This window comes from Brachyhypopomus gauderio, chromosome 5 (assembly GCF_052324685.1).
Source record: "Brachyhypopomus gauderio isolate BG-103 chromosome 5, BGAUD_0.2, whole genome shotgun sequence".
Classification (NCBI taxonomy): Eukaryota; Metazoa; Chordata; class Actinopteri; order Gymnotiformes; family Hypopomidae; genus Brachyhypopomus; species Brachyhypopomus gauderio.
Genome location: NC_135215.1, coordinates 13,193,816 through 13,218,321, shown reverse-complemented (window position 1 = coordinate 13,218,321; position 24,506 = coordinate 13,193,816). Strand labels below are relative to the sequence as shown.

The following is a 24,506-nucleotide window of genomic DNA, read 5'->3' as shown; positions in this document are numbered from 1 at the left end:
GAGCTCCAGACTCACACACATTCCCAGAGGTCTCCCCCTTCTCCAGCGTCATGCAGACGCAGCAGGGCTGGTGGGTCATACCGTCGTTGATGTTGAGGATCTGGCCCGCGTTGGTCCTCTTCTGACGCTCCTCCTTCTCCTTCTCCGCCTTCTCCCGTGCCAGCTTGGCCTTGCGCATCTTCTCCTCCGACTCCTTACGCTTCTGATTCTCAATCACAGCTTGCTGTAACGGACCACACACACACACAAATATGCAACCGTACCAAAAAACAAAGAACTTTTTCACATTTCTTCACTGAAAGTCTTCTTGTCTATGCCCTAGAATGTGCTCATTTTACTTTGCTTTGGTGCGTGTGTGTGTGTGGATGTTTTATAGGGAAAAGAAGGGAGTGGATGTCTGCGTTTAATACTCTAAACACCCCAGACAGACAGAATGGCCCAACCACACGCTGGCGTTGTCTCTCTCCCACATACACACTGCGATTGAAGGTCAGTCTGTGTATACAGGTGCAGCAGCAAAGACTTTGTTTGTTTCGTCTGACGGCCAACAACAGGATATCCACATATATCAACATCCGATATTGCAAAAACTGTATTTCAGAACTGCAACCAAACTACACTTAGCTCAGGAATGTCAATATCTACATCTGCAGAGGAAGCGTTACAGCTCAGAACTGTACAAACCTGGAAGAACAATCAGAACCATAAATGTCATACTGGGCTCATAAGAGTTGGTCAACGGTGACCTACGACCTTACCTGGAACATGTTCCTGAAGTTGTTAAGGTCACCGAACAGCTCCTCGGGGGTCATCTTCTTGATGTCAAAGACCAGGTACTTGGCCAGGTCTTCGTACTGCTTGTTCATATTGCTGTGCATCAACTCCAGCTTCTCAAACTGCTCTTGTGCGCTCGCCACAAAACTGTAGGCCAAGTTAAAGAACAAACAAGGGCCAAGCACCACCTACACTTCACTACACTGGACAGAGGTCAGTGACGCCACGCTGGACAGAGGTCAGTGACACTACACACTATACTGGACAGCAGTCAACTTCTACAACATGCCTTTATTCATCAACCTGATAGCTATCTAGTCAATAGGAATAATTTTTAATAGGAGGGATAAAAGGCAAACAATAATAATAAATAAGCCAAAATAGGCAAAAAAAAAAGCTTTCCTACATCTGTTAATGTGCTTTGATTTAAATAAGTCATCCTGAAATAATTATTCTCTCAAATGAAACTACAGACACTGAACAATCACAAAAGCCGCTTCAAAACATATACTAGAAGGTTCCTGTCATTCACACAGCGGACGTCCGCTCAGTCACCCAGCAGGACGTGACGTCACAATGACTGGTGTGTCCAGGGGAAACGTCCTGGTGTTCAGGTGTCACTGCACTCATTCACAAAACACGGACACAGCGGAAACAGACACAGAGGCCTGCCGTGCTGGCAGTCAGGGGAAGGATATGGTCATCTTCTCCACAAACTTGTCCTTGTCGTTCTGGGGCGGAGGGAACGTCTCTATGTCCTTCTCCAGACTCTTGATCTGCTTCCCCATTTGGTCCAGATTTTTCTGCAGGGTCTCTGCAGACACTGCAAAGAAACAGAGATGCTGACTTATTCCATTCCTCTGAAAAGACAGAAGACTACACAGTTACGGCGATATTGTTTTCTTTGTTATTTGCGGTGTCCTTGGCATGGTTCTATGACAGATCTTTACATGTATGATTTATGTGCATGGTGCTACTTAGTGCTTTAATCATGTATAAGCATGAGTGCCAGAAGACTGTGTATGAGTGTGTACGAGTGTGTGTGTGTACGAGTGTGTGTGTGTGTGTGTGTTCCTCTTGAGTTTTGGAGTGCTGCAGGCTGAGGGAAGGAGACACCTTGGCTGGCCTTCTCCAGGTAATGAGCTCATCAGTGAAGTATGAGTGTGTGTGTGTGTGTGTGTGTGTGTGTGTGTGTGTGTGTGTGTGTGTGTGTGTGCACCTCGGCTGGCCTTCTCCAGGTGGATGAGCTCATCAGTGAAGTGCATGACTTCAGGGTACTTCTCCTGACACAGGTCTGCCAGGAAGTGCAGGAGAGTCTGCTTCTGATCTGCTGACTTAGTATCCCGTAGCTGCAGTAAAGGGGGGGGGGGGGGTGTTAATGCCTCTATAAACAACCATTAAGCAATAGGTACATTCGCTGTAGTATACTGCATCATGCATACACACACAAGGCTGTGTGTGTGTGTGCGCGCGTGCGTGCGTGTAAGAGAGAGACACCTTGCACAGGTAGCTGATGCTGAAACCGAATGCATTGGCGTTGCGGGATCCTGCGTTCATGAAGTTGCCCATCAGCAGGATGATCTGCAGGAGGTTGGCAAAGTTCTCGCTCTGGCTCAGCTCCTCGCACGCTGCCGTCACGGCAACGATGTCTGGCTTCACGTTGTTGACCTGCTCGTCAAACTGCAGGCGGAACAGGATGGCGGTGAGGCGGGGCTTCAGTCTCTTCACTGAACTGATCTGGAGGAGCAGAGACCACACGTACACACACACACACACACACACACACACACACACACACACACACACACGTACACACACACACACACGTACACACACACACACACGTACACACGTACACACACACACACGTACACACGTACACACACACACACACACACACGTACACACACACACACACACGTACACACGTCAGCTCATTCCTTCCAGCTTCACTTAGTGGGAACTCTCCTGAAGGCAGCACAAAGGTCTCCTGACACCTGTATTACTCACTAGGTTCAGCGCCAACATTCTGTGACTTAATTAGATGGGCAATATTTGAATTATTGTCTGAATGAAAATGCAAAACATACAATGAAGAGAATGCAACAGTGAAAAATGACTTGCAGGTATTTGGCATTGAACCAAAAATGAAACACAGAGACGTGTGTGTGTGTGTGTGTGTGTACCCACCACTACTCCAAACTGTTCTGACTCTGCAAGGTCATCATACTCATCCTTCAGCTCTAATAATACACTCAACTGTTCCTGCTCAGGCAACAACTTCAGCAAACTCTGAAACACACACACACACACACACACACACACTCATGATCAGATACAAATGAGATCTTACTGCATATGTGAAGCACTGGCAAAGTACCAAACAAACATGCACACCCACCTGCACCATGTTTTCAGTGAGCACCTTCTCGTTAACTTCTAGAATCACATTTTTGATCTCCTCATACGGCAGTCTGTTTGACCCCAGGAAGATAGCTGCTCCACACACACACACACACACACACACACACACACACACACACACACACACACACACACACACACACACAAAATCAGACAAACCAGTAGCAGTTTCTTGTAAAGCTCCAGCTCGATTAATTACAGTGAAATTTAAATAACAGCAGGTACGGTGTCGGCTCGTTGCTAGGGCCCATCTCTATGGCCCACAGCACTGCTCATCAGCAGGAAGCTGACAGATCAAAGGTCATGAGCCTGAACTCACAGAGGTTCTGGGAAGTTTTGGAGTCGAGAACCTTCAACTCCTTCACCTTCTTCTTCTGAGCTGCCTTTTCATCCCCTTTCTCCTGGTCTTTTATGGCTACATATGATGGAAGGAAAGAGAACATGAGGGAGAGAGCCGTTTGTGAGAGATGCAGATGTGAGGTGGTCTACTGAGATGATGATCAGACAGAGGGGGGATGTGAGGTGGTCTACTGAGATGATGATCAGACAGAGGGGGGATGTGAGGTGGTCTACTGAGATGATGATCAGACAGAGGGGGATGTGAGGTGATCTACTGAGATGATGATCAGACAGAGGGGGATATGAGGTGATCTACTGAGATGATGATCAGACAGAGGGGGGATGTGAGGTGGTCTACTGAGATGATGATCAGACAGAGGGGGATGTGAGGTGGTCTACTGAGATGATGATCAGACAGAGGGGGATGTGAGGTGATCTACTGAGATGATGATCAGACAGAGGGGGATGTGAGGTGGTCTACTGAGGAGATGATCAGACAGAGGGGGATGTGAGGTGATCTACTGAGGAGATGATCAGACAGAGGGGGATGTGAGGTGATCTACTGAGGAGATGATCAGACAGAGGGGGGATGTGAGGTGATCTACTGAGGAGATGATCAGACAGAGGGGGGATGTGAGGTGATCTACTGAGGAGATGATCAGACAGAGGGGGGATGTGAGGTGATCTACTGAGGAGATGATCAGACAGAGGGGGGATGTGAGGTGATCTACTGAGGAGATGATCAGACAGAGGGGGGATGTGAGGTGATCTACTGAGGAGATGATCAGACAGAGGGGGATGTGAGGTGATCTATTGAGATGATGATCAGACAGAGGGGGATGTGAGGTGATCTATTGAGATGATGATCAGACAGAGGGGGATGTGAGGTGATCTATTGAGATGATGATCAGACAGAGAGGGATGTGAGGTGATCTATTGAGATGATGATCAGACAGAGGGGGATGTGAGGTGATCTATTGAGGAGAGGCATACAAAGCATGCCCACCAAGAGAAACTAGTACGTATGTGTACACACACACACACACACACACACACACACACACACACACACACACACACACACACACACAACCCCTCGCCACTCAGCCCACACACACTTCCAAATGGTGCGTTTGCATGCACATGTACACAATTACTTCACATGCTTCACTGAACATGTACACACACACACACACACACACACACACACACACACACACACACACACACACGCGCACACAACCTTCCCTTTGACTTCCACAGATCAGATTTCTGTAGTGCCAACACCTCCTCTCCCAGTGGGGCTAAGAGGTGCGAGTGATGGTCTCCAGTTACTACCCCACTGCCAGTCCCCCTGCCCCCCATTATTCTTCTTTTTGCCCCCATACCCTTCCACACCCTCTCCATTCTGCCTCTGCCATCTGCTCATCCTTTCATCCTTTTCTACGTCACCCCTCTCTCACTCAGTGAGGAAAACATGGTCAGTCTTCTTCAGTCTCTCCTCTCCTCCACCCAGTCATGGCCTTCCTGATCTCACTCCATTTTCTTCACCCCTCCCCCACCATGTGTTACATGGAATATTGAATTACACCAGCATATGGAAGCACTCAGACAAAGGGAGACAAGATGGACAGACACAGAAAGACAAAGAGAGAAACAAGAACAGTAACACACACTCAGACTTCATCCATATTAGACACTCAACCAATATTGCTTAACAAAGCCACGCACATTGTCCTCTATGGCAAAGTCAGATGATGATTGTTCAACTTCAAATATGTCACAAATGTGTTTGTTTACATGACTGTGTTTCTGTATGACGTGTTTCAGTCTAATGAAGCCCTGGCCAGTCTTCCCTCACACCGTCTGTCCGATCCTCCCTTGCTCCCTAATGAGGGGGCTGTGGATCGCGTCTGACTCACTGAATGGAACTGAGAGCCTTTGTTTTTCTTGGCACTCCTATCTATATACAAGCTCCCCTCTCTCTCCCCCTCTCACTCCCTACTTCTTTGATTCTGACTCTTCTGGCCTGTATTTCAAGAAATGTGTCTCATTTCTATAATACACACACACACACACACACGTGTGTGTGTGTGTGTGTGTGTGTGTGTGTGTGGAGGTCCACACTAACTTAAAGCCGAGGGACTCTTGAGCAGCAGAGAAGTGCCAGAGCCAGAACCGCACTACCCACAGGCCCACACTGCTCATTTACCCAGAATGCTCTCTGCCTGAGGTCTGAGCAGAGGTTTGAACAGGCCGGTATGCAGAGAGTCTGGAACAGGGACCACGGACAGTACGACAGGCAGGCAGGGAGAGGCCAGTGTCTCCATCACACTGACCACTGATGAGGTACAAGAACTTCAGAAAAAGACATGTAGTGTGAATTTCTACATAAAACACCAAAGACAGAAAAAATGCATGAGACTCAAAGAAAATGCAAACTCCCTCTGACACACACACACACACACACACATTTCTCAATAACAAACAGAGGTGAGAAAGTGAGAAATGAAAAACCATTAATAACAAAATGCAGCAGTGCATTTGGGTTCATCTTTGGATTCGTGATCGGTCCTGATTTTAATCCTGGAGCAGAACACAGATGTGCCTTCGACAGCATTAGACATTTGATTCCGTTTATTTAGTGAGTGAGCAGGAAAAAGATAAATCAGATTAATACTGTTGATGCCCAAAATGGGATCTGAGTTCAAAATGGCTGCTGCCTGCCACCACACACACAAATACATGCACACAAACACACAATATTTCCCATTTATAAAGCAATGGCACCTCTGGTGGCCATTATGAATTTAGCAGAAAAAAACTTTACAGCTGGGTTTTATTATGGTGTGTGTGTGTGAGAGAGAGAGTAAGAGAGAAAACAGAGAACAGCTACCAGGCTTCAGTTATTGTATTCATTTATGATACCTGCTGCCTCTATTGTTCCAGGGATATGGAATTTCCCCCTGAACCCCCACTAACCCCACCAACAACCCCCCCTTCCTGCCCCCTGCCTCAATAAACAGCTGTCTGCTACCAGGGGGCCCAGAGAATAAGGGTGACTGCAAAGTTACTCCCCCCCCCCCCCCCCCCCCCCACACACACACGAATGTGTGCAGCTGTCTGACTCCATTACTCTCAGAGTTCCTCCTCTCTCTGCAGCGCATTAAGAATCGGCTAAGAAAACTAGATCTTCTCCCGCTCCATATTTTTTTACTTCAGTGCTGAACACGAACTTTCCGTCTGCTTCTTTTAGAACTCTGCAAGGATGAACTTAGATGCAGCTACACTGCACCACACACACACACAGATCCATTTTCTTACTTAACTCCATATAAGGAAAGAATCTCTGAAAGACCATCACACACGGGTCACACACACACACACACACACACACACACACACACACACACACACACACACACACACACACACACACATATATATATATATAGCTGAAGTTCATACAACTGGGTTTGAGTGGACTTTGATCAGCAAGCTACACACAGCTTCATTCTGAAAGACCGACACAAAGGCGAGCTTTTTATTCTTCTCTTGCCCTCTCTTGTTGAAGGGAGTGTGGGTTGAAGTTATTTTTACTCTAAAAGCTTTCAGATGACAGCCCCTACTGTTGTACAGAAATTAAACTTTGATGGAGTACTAGCACCTCTAGTGGCCAGGCAGTGCAACTGCAGCGTAACGTAGAACGCTTCAGAAAGTTTTCATACTTTTAAAAGGTCTGAGCATTCAGGAGGTCTAATGCTACATACTGTAGTCACAAAGAGTGGGGCAAGCAGACAGGTTTCCACATCAAACTAAAAGAATGGTTCTCCTAAGCACAGAGATGATACTCCCCCTGCTGAACACGCTGTCCTTGAGCCAGTTCTTAATATCTCTCTCTCTCACACACACACACACACACACACACACACACACACACACACACACACACACACACACACAGACAGACACACACACACACACAGTCGAAAGTTATCAGTTCCAAACAAAGCAACAGTTCGAGTGGGAGTTTGTGAGCACAGGAGCGCAGAGGATTCAGAAAAAAAAGGATTCAAAAGAAAAGGTTGGAACAAAGAGAGACATCGAGAGGAGGGGGAGGGAGAGAAAGGCAGATGCTGAGATTGTGTTGGTCTTTTTCTGCATCGGACACGAGACCACAGTCCTTTAAAGTTTAAATGCCCGAACGCTCACTTCCGAGTCCCCAGACACGCACGTGTGCGCGCATGTGTGTTTTCGGGGAGTTTCCACAGCTGTAGTTGCTGGGGGTAAACCTCGGAGCTGAAAGAGCCCTTTCATTCTGTTTTTGTTCTGAAAGGAAGGAGAGAAAATGGAGGGAGGAAGGGAGGGTGAAGGGGGGGATGACTCAGGGCCAGATGGCAGGGTGTGGTATGAGAAAGATGAGGAGGGGGGAGGGGCTGAGACAGGAAAGGGGAGTGGTAGAGCTAAGGGGCCGGCTTAGGGGAGGGGTCTGGAAGCTGCTCACTTGCACACCCCTGGTGGATGTGAACTGTTACTGCTTTAAGTGAAATTCAACTAGTGTGTAAAGATAGTTTATATCTAAAAACACAATGTAAAAATGAGATTGAGTCCTTAAACTGTATATGTAAATTTGGTCTTTGAATAGGTCTCTCAAATCTATATGCAGCTTTTAGTCTAAAAGATGTAATACTAAAGTAATCACATTTATATTTGTGCATTTGATTGATTTATACTTTATATTATTGATATTTGCACAAAGGAGCAAACATGAACCAACACATATGCAACATACTTAGCCAAAAGAGGAATAAAAATATATTTGTGGGGTTTCAAGCATGTCCCTTAACCCTTTTGAAAATTAAATCAGGGATTTACAAAGTGTTACAAACTTGTAATAACAACAACAGAAATAGTGGGTTTCAAGACCCCCTCTGAGCAGTAAACCTTAGCCATGTGTCCTCTCATGGTAGCAGAGGGTTCTTCTGCTGTAAGCTGTATACACCCCACCTGTATACACCCTACAGCATTTGCAGCTTACATCAGGCACACACACCAACACCTCATTTCCCTTTAATACCCATGTGTGGTGACATGCTGCCACCTACTGACCAAACGTTTGAACTGCAATGTCTACTGTTCAGTACAAAGGACTGAAATGTTCCGATATGACAGAATATCTCTCACTATAGACAGTTTTGAATGTACTCAAAAAGCAAGTGTGTGTGTTTTTCCTTTCACACTTGCTACTCTCTTTATCTGATCTCTGAGGTTGCAGTGTGTGTGTGCACAAGTGAGAGAGAGGTTGAGGACGGGGTTTGTTTGCTAGGGAGACGGTGCGTCCGAGTGTGTGAGCCCTGAAAGCTGTGTCCTCGCTCTGTTGTCCTACCTGTTAACAACCAGAGCAACGACACACACAATGCAGCTCTGATTTCTCTCTCACACACACACGTATGTATATATACCTACACACAATCAACACACACGGCACACGCGTCTATAACCCTCAGACAGCCAGAGTGAGTGAGGCTGAGAGAGTGATGGTGTCTGGGCACCAGAGCGGCTATTAAATCACAGTCCTATCAGAGCTCTTACAGAGACTCACACCAAAGATTTATTGCAGCTATTCAAACAACCCCATTACACACACACACACAGAGAGAGAGAGAGAGAGAGAGAGAGAGAGAGAGAGAGAGAGAGAGAGAGAGAGAGGGTGGATGGAGAGGTGGGAGGGAGAGAGAGATTGTTGGTGGTGGTCTTACATATACCCATAAAATAGCACAAACTATTTAGGAGTGTGTGGAAGCGAAAAAAAACGCGTGTGTGCGCTAAGACGCTGCACTGCGTCCTACCTTCACACTTCACGGATCTCTCACACACATGCACGCACGCGCACACACACACACACACACACACACACACACACACACACACACACACACACACACACACTAAACAACAGCAGTAAAACGACAACTGCACCCCCATATCAAGGTCGCACTCTAAAGAACCACTCGCAGCTTCAAACATCACCCAGGACCACTCAACATGGCGCGCTCACTCTCACCATCACGGACACACAGAGACCCAGCGCTTCTCTCCAGGGTTTACAGTAGGTCTCGCACAAAAGCACGTGCCTGCCCACAGACGTCAGCCCGTGGGTTATCTGATGAGGGCACCGCATGGGTCAGGTTAGAGTGGCCAGTGTTCATCTGAAGAGGTGGTTCAGAGGAGTGAGGGCGTTGCGGGAGGCTACGTGTGTATCCTGAACTAAGGTCAAAGACTGTCTTACATGTAGTGAGAACAGACTAGAGATGCTTGCTGATGCCTCTCAATCCAACATGACCGCGTGTGCAGTGGATTTGACTGGCAGCTTTACAAGTTCAGAGGACAGCTCCCTCTAGTGGGAGAAAAAGAATGAAACCGCACTAATAAAAGTAGAGGACAGAGGGAAGCAGGGAAGTGAGGAGTTAAGGGACAGAAGAGAGCAGAGGAGTGATGACGGAGAAGGAGAGGGAGTGAGGAGACGAGGAGGAGGAGGAGAAGTGTCAAAATGTGGAGGTCACGATGAAAGAGGATTACATGAAAATCGTGAGGATGGCATGAGTCTATCAGAGACTCATCACACATGAACAACAGACTAATGCACTCAGAAGAATACCAAATCCTGCAGGACATTCATACTTATCCGCATACAAGCCTACACACACACACACACACACACACACACACACACACACACACACACACACACAAACACACTCCATCTCCCTCACTAGAGCAACCCCACTGGGACTGCAGTCTTTCTGTCTGCCTGAAAGAGTTACAGTCAAACCCTCATCCACAGCAAACCATCTCTCCATAACCGCAACACACACACACACACACACACACACACACACACACACACACACACACACCTCAGTGACACAAGGATACACATGAACAACACGGTGTTTCCAGGACAGAGACTCCAACCCACAATAAGTAAAGAGCCGAGCTAAAGCCCCCTCCACTGTCCCAGTCTATCCCTCCATCCTTACATCTCCATCTGTTCGTTTGTGGGGCGAGGACACTGGTTCCCTCGCTCAGCAGTTCTCCGCTGCAGGCGCTGCTAGAGGACACTTCTTTAGTGAAGCAGGCGAGAGAGGGAGAGGGAGGGAGAGAGAGAAGTCGACAAAGATGCACGCAGACATCCAGAGAGCGCGCGCATAAAATGTCATGTACTGACACAAAAAGGCAGGCTTAAAAATGACAAGCCAAACTTGTGTGGGTATTCAGCAGAAGGTTGCACGTTCTCTGTTCCGTGTGTGTGTGTGTGTGTGTGTGTGAGAAAGAGTTTACACCCCCCCGACACACACACACACACACACACAAAGTACGCTGTAATCTACAGAGGTCCTTATGTTAAATGGCGTGTGCGTACCCCCTTTACAAGTCCAACTGTGCTGCGGTTCTTAGATGCGCGGCATCCTTACGGAACCATCCAATTAGCAGAGGCAGTGGGCAGACAGGCAGTGGGCAGGCAGCCTAATCAACCCCCCCACGGTGCTAACACAGCGTGCACCTGCCCCGAGGGCTGGCCTCCTCCACGCTGAATTACAGGAGAACACCTCCTCCACGCTGCATTACAGGAGAAAACCTCCTACACTCTCGGCATGAGAGAGACGGAGACAGAAGACGTTCGCTCTGCTCAGAGGGCCCGACTCACTTGCACTCTCTCTGTGTGCACGTCGGTGCCGGGTCAGAGCCCACGCGCGGACGACTGGCATTTCCAGGGTTCTCTACCTTCACCGATTGAGAAACTGCATTTACACAACCTACAATGAATGGAACCACCTGTAAGCTCCACTCACGCTATGCTGGTGTATGTATGAAAATATGAATTTTGAAGATATTCCATGACTTGACCCAAAACAGATCAATGCCCCCCCCCAGCGTTCCATGTGTGGCACAGACATTTTCATGGTGGTCCCGCACCACACGCAGGACGTGTCCCCCCCCCCCAGTGTGCAGGACGTGGGGGTATGGAGCTTGGAGATTTCAGTGCTGGTGCGCTTCAGTGAGTGTTTGTCATCTATGACTCGCTCTGAATGGTCACCAAGTACTGTCAGCTTTAGGACATTAACATCCAAGTGCTCACACACACACACACACACACACACACACACACGTACATGTGCGCAGTCTGAATGACTCAAGATAGACACACTTACAGTCAAGACAGAGCAATTACCTTCACAAGTCTAAAACCAGAGGCCTTCTCTGCACTCCTCACAAACACAATGTCTCTCCTTCCCTGCAGCTCTTAGCATGGCCTGATTCTCAGCCCCATCAGGGTAAGACGGGGCAAGGAGTGTGTGTCTGCGTATTGCGAGACAAGGCTCTGGTCTCTTAATTAAGAGGAAGTCCATAACGAGGTCGGTGTAATGAGGTCACGGCCAGGGGAGGAGTCAGTCACTCATCAACAAAGACTGAGTAGGGCATACACACAAAAGTGTCACACACCCCCACTACATTTGACAGATAACCTCTCCATAACCCCAACATAGAGATGCACTCCTACACCCACACCACCCATAATCCTGACACACATGCAAATATGCACATTCATGCAACCTTGGCACACAATGCGCGCGCGCGCACACACACACACACACACACACACACACACACACACACACACACACACACACACACACACACACACACACACACACACACACACACACACACAGCCTCACTCAGCTTTACATTAAGAACCATAAATCAAAACCTCACAGCTCAGAATAAGACAAAAGAAAATTGTGTGTGCGCGCGTGTGCCTATTCTCACTGTAAGTATATTGGCGTGCTATTTTGAGCTGTTCTTAGTGTGCTGGGAGAGAGAATGAAAGAGCAAGAGGGACAGGGAGGGAGGGAAAGAGGGAGAGAGAAGAGAAGAGAGAGAGAGAAGGAGCGAGAAAGGAAGAGGGAGGGAGAGGGTGAAGTGAAGGTGACTTTGGGTAGGCTGGTAATTGGGTACACATACAAATGCCTTTTCTTTCTCTCCTCTACAACAATACACACACACACACACACACACACACACACACACACACACACACACACACACACACTCTCCTCTATTTCACCCCTTCTCCCCCTCCTCGTTCTCCACCCCCCTTTTCTGAGCATGATTATGTTTCAGACAGGAGAGCGTCAGGCGGATGATTGACTAGTAAAGTGGAGATAGGAGGAAATGACTAAGGCCAGACACACACACACACACACACACACACACACACACACACACACACACACAGAGGACACTTGTGTGTGCAAGTGTCATTGTTGGTCCACCGGATCTCATTTTAGATGCTAGCACTCCTCTCCCTCACAATGACGGTATTAGCATTCGGCCCTCATCCCCTTTCCATCTCCCACAGCTCCAGAGGCTGTGCGCCCGGCCAGGGGTCAGGGGTCAGGGCCACAGAGACACCCGCAGCAAATACGAGGGGGAGAAAGAGACAGAAAAGGAGATGAGAAGGAGAAAGCGACACACACACGGGAGAGAGAAAGAGAGAGAGAAAAATTGACGATCACCTCTAAAGCTTCATCAAACAGCAGCCCCATCATTAAACTTGCTGATAATATGATACCGAGCGGACCAATCAACAGCAGCGGCAACATGGCGTGGGCACCTGGCCGTAAATGCCAGCCAAGCCCAGCAGCTCATGACTGACGGCGGCGGCCCTCAGAGAGCTGCTGCCCAAACTGCGCTGGGTTCCAGGAGAGGAGCCCAGGCAGGGGAGAGGAGCCCAGGCAGGAGAGAGGAGCCCAGGCAGGAGAGAGGAGCCCAGGCAGGAGAGAGGAGCCCAGGCAGGGGAGAGGAGCCCAGGCGCCAGGACCGGCAAAGCGTCACCCCATGGCCGCCTCCTCTCCTCCACGGCCCTGGGGCCCTCCTCCTTAGCGCCCCCCACCCCTCAAACAGGGGTGTATGAGAGTCCTTGTGCAGGTCATACTAGACTGGAGTGAATATTAGAGTAATCGGCGTGGACACCCCCCCCCCCCCCCCCCCCTTTGCTTTCACGGTGGCGGGGGAGCTTAATGAGCACCAATCTGGGAGAGATAAATGAAGAGATGGAAGTTAAGCAGGAGGGCTAATTTATTATAGGGAAAACACATCACTGACAAAAGAGCAGGAACAAACAGGGCACTGTGGGTCGTCAATTAGGAGATAACACCTTCAGACGCGTAATTAGTGTGTGTGTGTGCGCACGCGTGTGTATACGTTTGGAAGTCAGAAGCAGCTTAAATAAACACAGAAGGGCATTCTTATCAGCAAGCACACACCTTTATCTTCCAAACTCATTCCCAAAAAGGGAATGCAGTCATTACACTGCATGCGAGTCATTACAAGGTGTAGGGGAGTTTGTGTTCCATGACCAGACTTGGTACTTTAGAGTACACACACACACACACACACACACACACACACACACACACACACACACACACACACACACAGATTGGGGGGAGGGGGTGAGCATTCAGGAGCAAATGTGTGCCTGATGCAGATTTTGGAAAAGTAGATTCAAAGATACACCTGTGTTTGTGTGTGTGCGCGGGTGTGTATGTACACCTGTGCTTGTGAGAGCACGGATGGTTGAACAAGTTGTACCTTTAAAAATTAGGAGAGCACAGACGGATATATGGACAGACAGAAAGGGAAAGAATGCTTGCTTGTGTGTGTGTGTGTGTGTGTGTGTACCAACCGTGGGCCCAGAGTGTATAATTAAGACAGAAATACTCTGCGTCCTTGGGAACAGAAATCACAGCTGAGACATGAGGGGAAAAAAAAAAAGATTCTTCTACTCACGACCTTTAAAAAAAAAAAAAAGAGAACAGAGAGAGAGAGAGAGAGAGAGAGAGAGAGAGAGAGAGAGAGAGAGAGAGAGAGAGAGAGAGAGCACAAGGGAGAGAGAGAGTGAGCACGGGGGAGAGAGAGCGAGCACAGGAGAGAAAGAGGGAAGAAATGAGCGATGAAAACCACGAGTTAGAAGGAAAAGGTCAAACAGGAGCACAATTAATGACAGAAAAAGAGTGAGAGGATGGAGGGAATCAGAGAAAGCAATCACTAGAATGAGAGAGAGAGCAAAAGAGAGAATCAGAAAAAGCAATTGCTAGAATGAGAGAGGGAGGGAGAGAGAGAGAGAGATACGGTGAGCAGGGCTGGATCTTAATCAGCTAACTGAAGGCACCGGTAATGAGAGCATCTGACAGTAAATGTCAGCAGAAGACAAGATACACTGAGGGCAGAAGTTAAGAGAAGTGGGGACATGTACACCAGCAAACATGAAGAAGAACAAGACAAAGCAGGAAAGTGACTCGCGTTCCAAACAACTGGGATTGGGAAGAGCAGAAGTGAAAGTTAAACCCACTGGTGTTGAACCCACTGGTGTTGAACCCACTGGTGTTGAACCCACTGGTGTTGAACCCACTGGTGTTGAACCCACTGGTGTTGAACCCACTGGTGTTGAGGAGAACAGAACTGTAATGTTAAGGGTACATGAAGAAAGAAGTGTACATTTCCTCAATAATGTTGCAGAACTAACCTTGACTGCTGCAGTACCATGGACATGAGAACCCACACACACACACACACACACACACACACACACACACGTTTCAAAGGGCTGTGTTGGTGTTAATCTCACGTCAGCCACAAGAAGTCAGATTATTACTCAAGTGGGATTAAGGCTCCAATTTGAACATGTTTTCTTGTGAAAAACAGGGAGACTATAAGATGCAACGAAGTTACTAAACACTAAAGCCTCAGACAACAGATGTGCAGGTAAAGACGCAATTAGATTCTGGATTGCAGACACTGTAAATGAGGCGTATAAACGCATGTAGTCCATCTGCAAGCAGGAAGACTTTACAGTGAGCATAATCCTACACACTCCCAACGTCATGATGACTTCACTCACTCACCTACACTTGTCCTCCAAACACACACACACACACACCCACGTGTGCGCACACACACACACACACCCCCACGTGTTCGCACACACACACACACACACACACACACACACACACACACACACACACACACACACACGTGCACGCGTGGGCATGCCCGCGTTCCCTCTCTGCTCTGGGCAGACAGAGCGTTCTCTCATTCAGCCTGGGGGATGAGTAATAGCTGGAGCGAGGGATGGTGACAGAAGGCTATAAAAGTGTAATTTGCTCTCTTTTCTTTTCCACGGGAAAGCAAATTCACTCTGCTGCTCTCACGCCTATCGGAGGACGTGCACCCACAGAGACATTACGAGGGAGGGAGGGAGGGAGGGAGGGGGAGAGAGAGAGAGAGAGAGAGAGAGAGAGAGAGAGAGAGAGAGAGAGAAGGGCAGGAAGAAAGAGCACAAGGTAGTGCGGGAGCAGAGGTGTGTGAATACGGTTATGGAGGGAGCAGTCTCCTCCTCTCTGCTCCACACTGCTATTAGTTCACTCCTTTCTTCCTTTGAAGTGGAGGGGAACAATGTCTACAAGTGTAAGTGTGTGTACTAAGAATACCACACACACACACACACACACACACACACACACACACACACACACACACACACACACACACACACACACACACACAGAGAGAGAGAGAGCAGGCTAGAACTTTTAGCAGTATAAAGGAAGCTAGACCTAGGGCTGATCACTAATTACAAGCTTCCCTTTATACCTACATCCTGGTATTACAGGGACAGGAAGAGAAAAAGCTGGTGAGTGAACAGATGTGTATAAAGAAAAAGGGGCAAAAATGTATTAAAAAAGAATTAAAAAGCGAGAGCTATGGAGAGCAATAAAGAAAGTGAATTGAGGGAAAGAGAAAAGGTGAGCGGAAAAGGTGTCTAGCTAGCAGCCGGGGGGGTGGAGGTGCGGGTGGAGTCTGCCAGCTCTCCGTCGCTCTGGGTGTAGGGCGTGGAGCTGCACTAGTGCTGCATGGCTGGCCCAGAGCTGCAGGTGAAAGGGCCTCTCGCACCCCCCTTAGGGCCATGGAGAAGAGCACCTCCACCACGGTGTGGGGGTCACCTCCAGCCACTGCCTCTCCCACCTCCACCACGGTGTGGGGGTCGCCTCCAGCCACTGCCTCTCGCACCTCCACCACGGTGTGGGGGTCGCCTCCAGCCACTGCCTCTCGCACCTCCACCACGGTGTGGGGGTCACCTACAGCCACTGCCTCTCGCACCTCCACCATGGTGTGGGGGTCGCCTCCACCCACTGCCTCTCCCACCTCCACCATGGTGTGGGGGTCACCTCCACCCACTGCCTCTCGCACCTCCACCACGGTGTGGGGGTCACCTCCACCCACTGCCTCTCGCACCTCCACCACGGTGTGGGGGTCGCCTCCAGCCACTGCCTCTCGCACCTCCACCATGGTGTGGGGGTCACCTCCACCCACTGCCTCTCCCACCTCCACCACGGTGTGGGGGTCACCTCCAGCCACTGCCTCTCCCACCTCCACCACGGTGTGGGGGTCACCTCCACCCACTGCCTCTCCCACCTCCACCATGGTGTGGGGGTCGCCTCCACCCACTGCCTCTCCCACCTCCACCACGGTGTGGGGGTCACCTCCACCCACTGCCTCTCGCACCTCCACCACGGTGTGGGGGTCGCCTCCACCCACTGCCTCCCGCCCGACAGCGCTTCACTCTACTCCAGCGTACGACGCAAACAGTGCAGAACTTTCTCGCCGTACAGACGTAATTACAGATGGAGAGACGGAGAAGCAGTCAGAAAGAAACGGCGAGGAAGACTGAAGGATGTAAATGAAGTGTGCTACAGAGAAGAAAAGGTGAGGGTTATAGATAGAGCAAAAAGAAGGAAAAGAGGTAGAGGGGGAGAGTGAGAGAGAGAGTGAGAGAGAGAGAGAGAGAGAGAGAAAAGGCAGCAGTCATTTAGCTGTCAGCTCTAAAACACGTCTACATCACTGCATAGCCAAAGAACACGTGTTTTACTTGCCATCTTTGAAATCTGCCAGTGTTGTTCATACTCATCTACCCAGAACCTCTCTCTCTCACTCTCATTCTCTCTCTCTCACACACACACACAAATCCATCCACCCCCACTGGCTTAATAAGAACACAACATTTCATCCCAAAACCAAAGCACCTCAGTCACCAAGCCGCCGTGCCCCATGATGAGTGAAGAATGACCAACTCCAGGTCCATGTTTGTTACATTCTTTCTTTGCAGTCACTACACAGACCCAAAATGAAACTTTGCGGTTACAATTCTCAGAACTTTGTGGGAACACAACACTCAAAGGATCACTTCAGTGAAAGAAGTGGACCAGGAAAATGGTCACAAAACTGGTAAATTTGTAGAATCTTTTAAAATATTTAAACTGGTGCATAACACCATAAACCCACCCCAGTCTAGTCAATGATATAAAATCTTCTCCGGCTGGGCCCATGTGTAACCCATGTGTAATCAGTGTGATTTAAAACCCTAAAGCCAAACAGGACCTGCAGTCTTCAGGATCCCCTCTAGACCACCATCTCCTGCAATCAAAGTCACCTCCATAAAAAGAGATTTTTTAGTTCTTAAACTGTGTAAACTATGATCATAAAAAAAAAAAAAAAAAAAAAACACCACACAATCATTTATCAACTGCTGAACTTTATACAGCATTAGCAGGAGCTGCATCTAAAGGACGGCCAGGGCGCTCTGCTGCAACCTCTCCCTCCAGGCACTTTTATCAGCGCCGTCACCATTTCCTAAACAAGCGTTTGATTCATTAGTTCATAAAGTGGGGCTCCTTTCTCAATTTACCACGTTCCGTTCATGGTTATAGAGCGTCTACCTGTGTGGATGTGTTTACCTGGCACAGAGCAAACAGCAACACCAGCAAGAAAAGTCACAAAACGATCCTTTCTTTATAACCCTAATCTCAGTTCTCATCTTTATCCTTTAAATCATCGGTGCTGTGAACTGCTGTTTGCATGTTTCCACTATCGTCCTTATCTTAGGCCACAATATGGATCCTTGACCATCGTCTGTGTAGCACTGTCCACATTAACATCAACCAACCATTTGTCAAAGGCTCTGGGACCACAGGTGCCATGCTATGAGCCCAGCACAGCAGAAGTCTCCATGTCTAGCATTACTCCACCTGGAGAGAATCTGATGTTCTCCACGTGAGCATGGAGTAGCTGGACTACTCTCCAGCTGGATCAGAACGCTTGTTCGGAGCATTTCTTAAATTAAATTCCTTCTATGACTGCCCCGTGAGCGTTGACGGACGCCAAGGCTCAACGCTGCTCTTCATCATCATCATTATGGGCGCGGTCATGCAGGACACATGTCGCAGTGTCCCGCGGCTTCTGCCTGATGCCCATGATCCTCCGCTGGCCACTACAACCTGGGCGGGGAATGTCAATCACAGGCTTGAGAAGATCAGGAACGATCGCCTCAGCCTCTTTAGACCATCTCAAAACTGCGAAAGCCGAAGACCTGGAAGCCAAACGCAGGAATCATCCACGTCAGAGGCAAGTACTTGGTGAACACCAAGAAGTTTCAATATCGGAGTTCCAACCTACAAAGTGATGGCGGGATCAATGACCGGCGAGAGCCGAGCTGGATACACTTTCCAGCGGTTAGAGGAGTGATGAGACCCTCCAAGATCAGATCTACTACGCCTAAATGCGCAGTGACCCTGTATGTTCGCCATCCGCATGTTATGGAAATGTGGACAGCTTATTGGTCAATGGGCATCCATCTTCTTGATCACATTCCCAATGACTTAATCGGGAGACAGCTGCCAGAAGAACATGGAGAATAAATACTTTCTCAAAGATCCATCAGCCTGAACAAGAGAACAGGATCAGGACGCCGCCATGTTCAGGACCCCGCCATGATGCCACTGTTCATTCTCGATGCTGGCATAACATCTTTAACGGACACCTTCACCAACAGCCAAGATGCACTTCTTAACCAGACAATTCAGGGCAGTGGTGGGTCTTAAGGGCATGTCTGCGTGAGAGCTGGTACAAACTCGTTTCTCCTGAGCCTGCATGGTGACTACAGGCACCACAACATGCACCACGCTGCCCTTTCTCGCCAAAATGACCTCAGACAAAAGATTAAGACCTACAACTGATAAAAAGAAAATAAGAGGAAAAAAATAGAAAACTCAATTCACGTGGTAGCAAACAGAGAGAGAGAGAGCGGGAGGGAGGGTTATGTAAGAAGAGTAAAACAGATTAACAACTGGAAACAGCAGATAAAGATAAAAAAGAAAAAAAATTGAACAGATAGTCAGAACCGGAGAGAGTTGCTTAAGATGAAATGAAAGATAAAGGGAAAGTAAGTGTGCAGCATAAAAGCACGAGACAGGAAGAGTGAGGCAAGGAGTGAGAGGGTGAAGCGGTGTCAGCAGGAGTGAGAGGGTGAAGCGGTGTCAGCAGGAGTGAGAGGGTGAAGCGGTGTCAGCAGGAGTGAGAGGGTGAAGCGGTGTCAGCAGGAGTGAGAGGGTGAAGCGGTGTCAGCAGGAGTGAGAGGGTGAAGCGGTGTCAGCAGGAGTGAGAGGGTGAAGCGGTGTCAGCAGGAGTGAGAGGGTGAAGCGGTGTCAGCAGGAGTGAGAGGGTGAAGCGGTGTCAGCAGGAGTGAGAGGGTGAAGCGGTGTCAGCAGGAGTGAGAGGGTGAAGCGGTGTCAGCAGGAGTGAGAGGGTGAAGCGGTGTCAGCAGCCAGATCAGAGTTAGAGGCAAAAGAAGCAACAAAATCAGTGCTTTCAAGACAGACAGATACACAAATCCAAACACTTCCTCAACAAAATCAAAACAGAGTTAAGAGATCAGTGCCTCTGGCTCCTAAAGCAGTTTTGCTCAACATACGCATGCGCACACACGGATACACAAGCACACTGACTCATGAGCAGTCAGACCTACGTGTCATGTTCACAATGTTCACAGTACATTCTGGTCTGGTGCCCTATTTTCTAACCTGCCCTTAACCACTCATCCACTGTAATGAGGACACGTCCCCAGGATGCAGATATCTACCAGGCTGTTAAACACGATTCACGCCCCAAATGCGCTGGGCCAAATGTCGATACTGCAGCTCGATGGCTGAACTGCATTTCTGTCCTCACATATAAAAGGTGTATAAAAGGGTTTATGTAATAGCTTGGCACTAAAAGGAGTAGAGGGCCCACAGTTCTGAGAGGTCAGCGTCCTGGTGCTGGTTGTGGGGTCAGAGCGACCGATCAGACTCCGCCTGTCCTGGACCACCCGTCCAAGTTGGCGCATAACGAGCGCACGACCAGCGCATAACGGGCGCACGACCAGCGCATAACGGGCGCACGACCAGCGCATAACGGGCACACGACCAGCGCATAACGGGCACACGACCAGCGCATCACGACCAGCGCATAACGGGCACACGACCAGCGCATAACGGGCACACGACCAGCGCATAACGGGCACACGACCAGCGCATCACGACCAGCGCATAACGGGCACACGACCAGCGCATAACGGGCACACGACCAGCGCATAACGGGCACACGACCAGCGCATAACGGGCACACGACCAGCGCATAACGAACGCACGACCAGCGCATAACGAACGCACGACCAGCGCATAACGAATGCACGACCAGCGCATAACGGGATCACGGGCTGAAGAATGAGCTGATGAGCTGAGCAGGACACTGTGAGGCTAAGAAGCTGATTCAATGCATTTAATCTACTGAGAAGTGTTTAATTAGGCATTAATAGAAAAACAGATCATTAAACTCAGTCCTTGCCTTACAGAAACACCTACGCACGCACACGCACGCACACACACACACACACACACACACACACACACACACACACACACACACACACACACACACACACACACACACACACACACACACACACACACACACACATTTGCATGCATTGGCACACCCAACTGAACTAATTAAAAAAAGACAAACACATTAAAGCACTCTTCCGAACGTACAGCCTTTACGAGGTGTAACGTTACAGACATGAAAAACGCAACAACGCCCCCCATCCCCCCTCCAAACGTAGCACGCAGGGATCCGTTCACTTATTCTAAACAGCCGGATGTGCCACTCAGAGTTTCTTCCACCTCGTGTCATAGTTTCCCTGAGGAGGTCTGGGGTTCAACCCCCATTCAGGCAAATCCACAAGCAAACCAAAACGGCAAGACTCCCAACACTACACTGCCTACCACTGCGTGAGGTGATTGAAACTGTAAGACTAAATAAGAGCGTGTGGTAAAGGCGTAAATGTAAAATGTTAATTATTAGCACATATATGGGTGATTCCAATTAATATATATGAATTGAATGTATATTGAATACCGCCACCCTCACACCTTGAATACCCCCACCCACACACCATACTCTGAAATGTTCCCACACAGCTGATCTGTAAGACGCAGGTGGGTGCTGTGCCATTTGGATTTGCCATGGTGTTACTGATTCAGTCAGATGCTAGTGATCTTGAGCTAGGCTTAGCATAGCACGTTGCTAACACGCCAGCCACTTAGTTTCGGTGGAACTCCCCCTTGTGAAATGCGACTCCACATGACATTCCTGAGTCTTAGCACACGGGTTACCACGTCTTCTCTGAAAACGACTGCACACACCATTACATCCCTGAAGGCCATCACAACGGCATCCAGCACACCACCTCCACATCGACACCTGGCAGCTGCAATTAGCATCAGTAATCATCATGTCAATGGAAGATCGCTACTAGGATAGTAACAGAAGACTGTGTGTGTGGAGGTTTGGAGCCTGAGGGCTCGGTATAATGAGACTTAGTGAACTAGTGTACCACACAGACACACACATGCATGCTCAAACACACACACACACACACACACACACACACACACACACACACACACACACACACAAATTAACAGGCCACCAGCACCACCCGACTAACACTGAACACCAGGTTCATCTGACACAGGTACAAACTCTAAATATTCATCTTGCACAACAATCTTACACTTGGACACACATAAAGCCACTCGCAGTCCCAAGATGATGTGAGGGGGCGGGGCTACAAGATCAAAGGAGGCCTAGTTGGCACGTGGATCAATCTGATCAGATTACAGAATTAAACCCTAATTATTCCAGATTAGGAGGATTACGAGAAGTAATTCCAGACCGACAGTCTCACTAGGTAACAGAATGCTTGTGCGTCTGGGTGTTCAAGACATGCTAAGCGTCAGCAGGTTGACATCTGGGGTTATATGGGCTGTGTAACACGGGCAGCTCTCTCCGTGTGAAGTGTGAACTGTGGAGTAAACTCACTGTGGTGTTGGGGGTGGTGGTGGTGTCCACAGAATGTGGCACGATGGGACTGGGCATGTCCCAATAGTGCAGGCACAGGACAGCTAGAGTGATATGTCCCTCTTTCTTTCTCTCTGTCACTCACACACACTCACACACACACACGCAGGGGACAGAGATGTATGATGGCTAAATGAATTGTTGGCCAGTAGAGAGCAGTGAAAGTGAAGGACCGCTGTGGTCCTCAAAACTTTCATCTCAAGATCTACAGTCCACGAGGAGCTTTTAGCGAAGGCATTCCCAGACTGAAATCAAATGATGCTCTAAATCAGAGAGACCCGCATTCACTCACGCCACCACACTGGAAATATGAGCCCTGCTTCTGAATATTTGTTCATGTGGCTTTCCTCCATAAAAACGCCTGCTTTCTCCTCCTGTGTGTGTGAGGGGAGTGTGAGCACACGGCCCCCTTCTGCGTCCTTTCTCCAGCTCCCCTTTGCTCCTTCTCTTGTTCTCCTCTCTCCCTCATGGCAGGAGCGGATGATGGAGTGCTCTACCGATGGACAGATGCATTAACCTGCTTTATTCAGCCAGCATCCCCCTCTACTGCTGAATGCTTCTTCATGTTCAACTCTAAGTGGCATGCACTATTCAGCAGCAATCTCTGTGTACATGACTGTGTACACCACACACACACACACACACATACACACAAAAATGGAATGTGATGTTTCTATAGGGCTTGTGTGTGCTGAAGCCCAAATAGAAATGCATGTGTGTCTGTGTTGTGTACGTCTAAGGAGGTGGAGGTTATGAAGGTGTGTAAAGCGTGTGTGTGTGTGTGTGTGTGTCTTCTTGCCCCATGTCCCAGTACTCTCTCAAGTTCTTGTCAGAGAGAGATGGAGAAAAGAGAGATGGAAGAGAGGAGAGGTGGAGAAGAGAGGTGGAGGAGAGATAAAGGAGAGGGAGGGAAGGAGGAGAGAGAAGAAATGAAGGAGAAGAGAGAAGAGCGAGAGGAAAGAGGAGAGGGGGAAAGAGAAGGAGGAGAGGGGGAAGAGAGAAGAGAAGGAGGAGAGAGGCGTGAGAGAGGGAGAAGCAGTGTGAGAGGGAGGATAAACAGAGAAGAGAGGGGGAAGAAGGAGAGGGAGGGAGGAATGAAGTCCACACTCCTCTCCCCACACGTTTATCTCGCTCCATCGCTCCGCGTCCGTGTGCAGGTAGCAGACGAGCAATCCGGAGGAACAATCGCAATCAGACTGCTGCCACGGCAACGCACGTCACACACTGCAATGAGCCGTGCGCTTACACCGACACTTGTGCCCCCCCCCCCCCCCCACAAGCTCATTTTCTCTCTCTTTCTCTCAGTCACCATCTCTTTTGATCTCTAAATTTCTCCATCAGTCACTGTTTTCTATTCCCACTCGCTGTTATATCACTTTGATATTAATAGGTCTCTCAATGCACAGTGGATGAAACAATCTTGCCTCTTTAGAGGGAAAAAGGGAGAGAGAGAGAGAGACAGAGACAAGAGCGTCTCTTCAGATCAGCTTTAGAGGAGCCCAGAAAGGCCGAAACGCATCTGGAGAGGAACAGAAAAGGGACCGTGGAGAGAGGAGTGGTCAGGAGGACTGAGCTCAGTGTTCCTGAACACACACACACAC

At 48.9% G+C, this 24,506-nt stretch overlaps 1 protein-coding gene across 2 annotated transcripts in view; it reads right to left on the bottom strand.

Moving 5' to 3' along the window:
* Window positions 1-24,130, bottom strand: part of LOC143514525 (protein diaphanous homolog 1-like) — a 39,182-nt gene extending 15,052 nt beyond the window's left edge. The window contains exons 1-9 of one of the 2 annotated variants that reach the window (XM_077005820.1): window positions 22,867-24,130; window positions 3,518-3,613; window positions 3,176-3,270; window positions 2,965-3,066; window positions 2,272-2,511; window positions 1,994-2,123; window positions 1,474-1,597; window positions 759-924; window positions 82-223 (exon numbers count right to left, since the gene is read on the bottom strand). In XM_077005820.1, coding sequence (XP_076861935.1) covers window positions 82-223; window positions 759-924; window positions 1,474-1,597; window positions 1,994-2,123; window positions 2,272-2,511; window positions 2,965-3,066; window positions 3,176-3,184 — 913 coding nt within the window. In that variant the 5' untranslated portion in view covers window positions 3,185-3,270; window positions 3,518-3,613; window positions 22,867-24,130. Of the gene's footprint in view, window positions 1-81; window positions 224-758; window positions 925-1,473; window positions 1,598-1,993; window positions 2,124-2,271; window positions 2,512-2,964; window positions 3,067-3,175; window positions 3,271-3,517; window positions 3,614-5,749; window positions 5,883-22,866 lie in introns of those variants that run through there. The other variant, XM_077005819.1, reaches the window with a different exon arrangement.
* Between the last annotated feature and the right edge of the window lie 376 nt (window positions 24,131-24,506).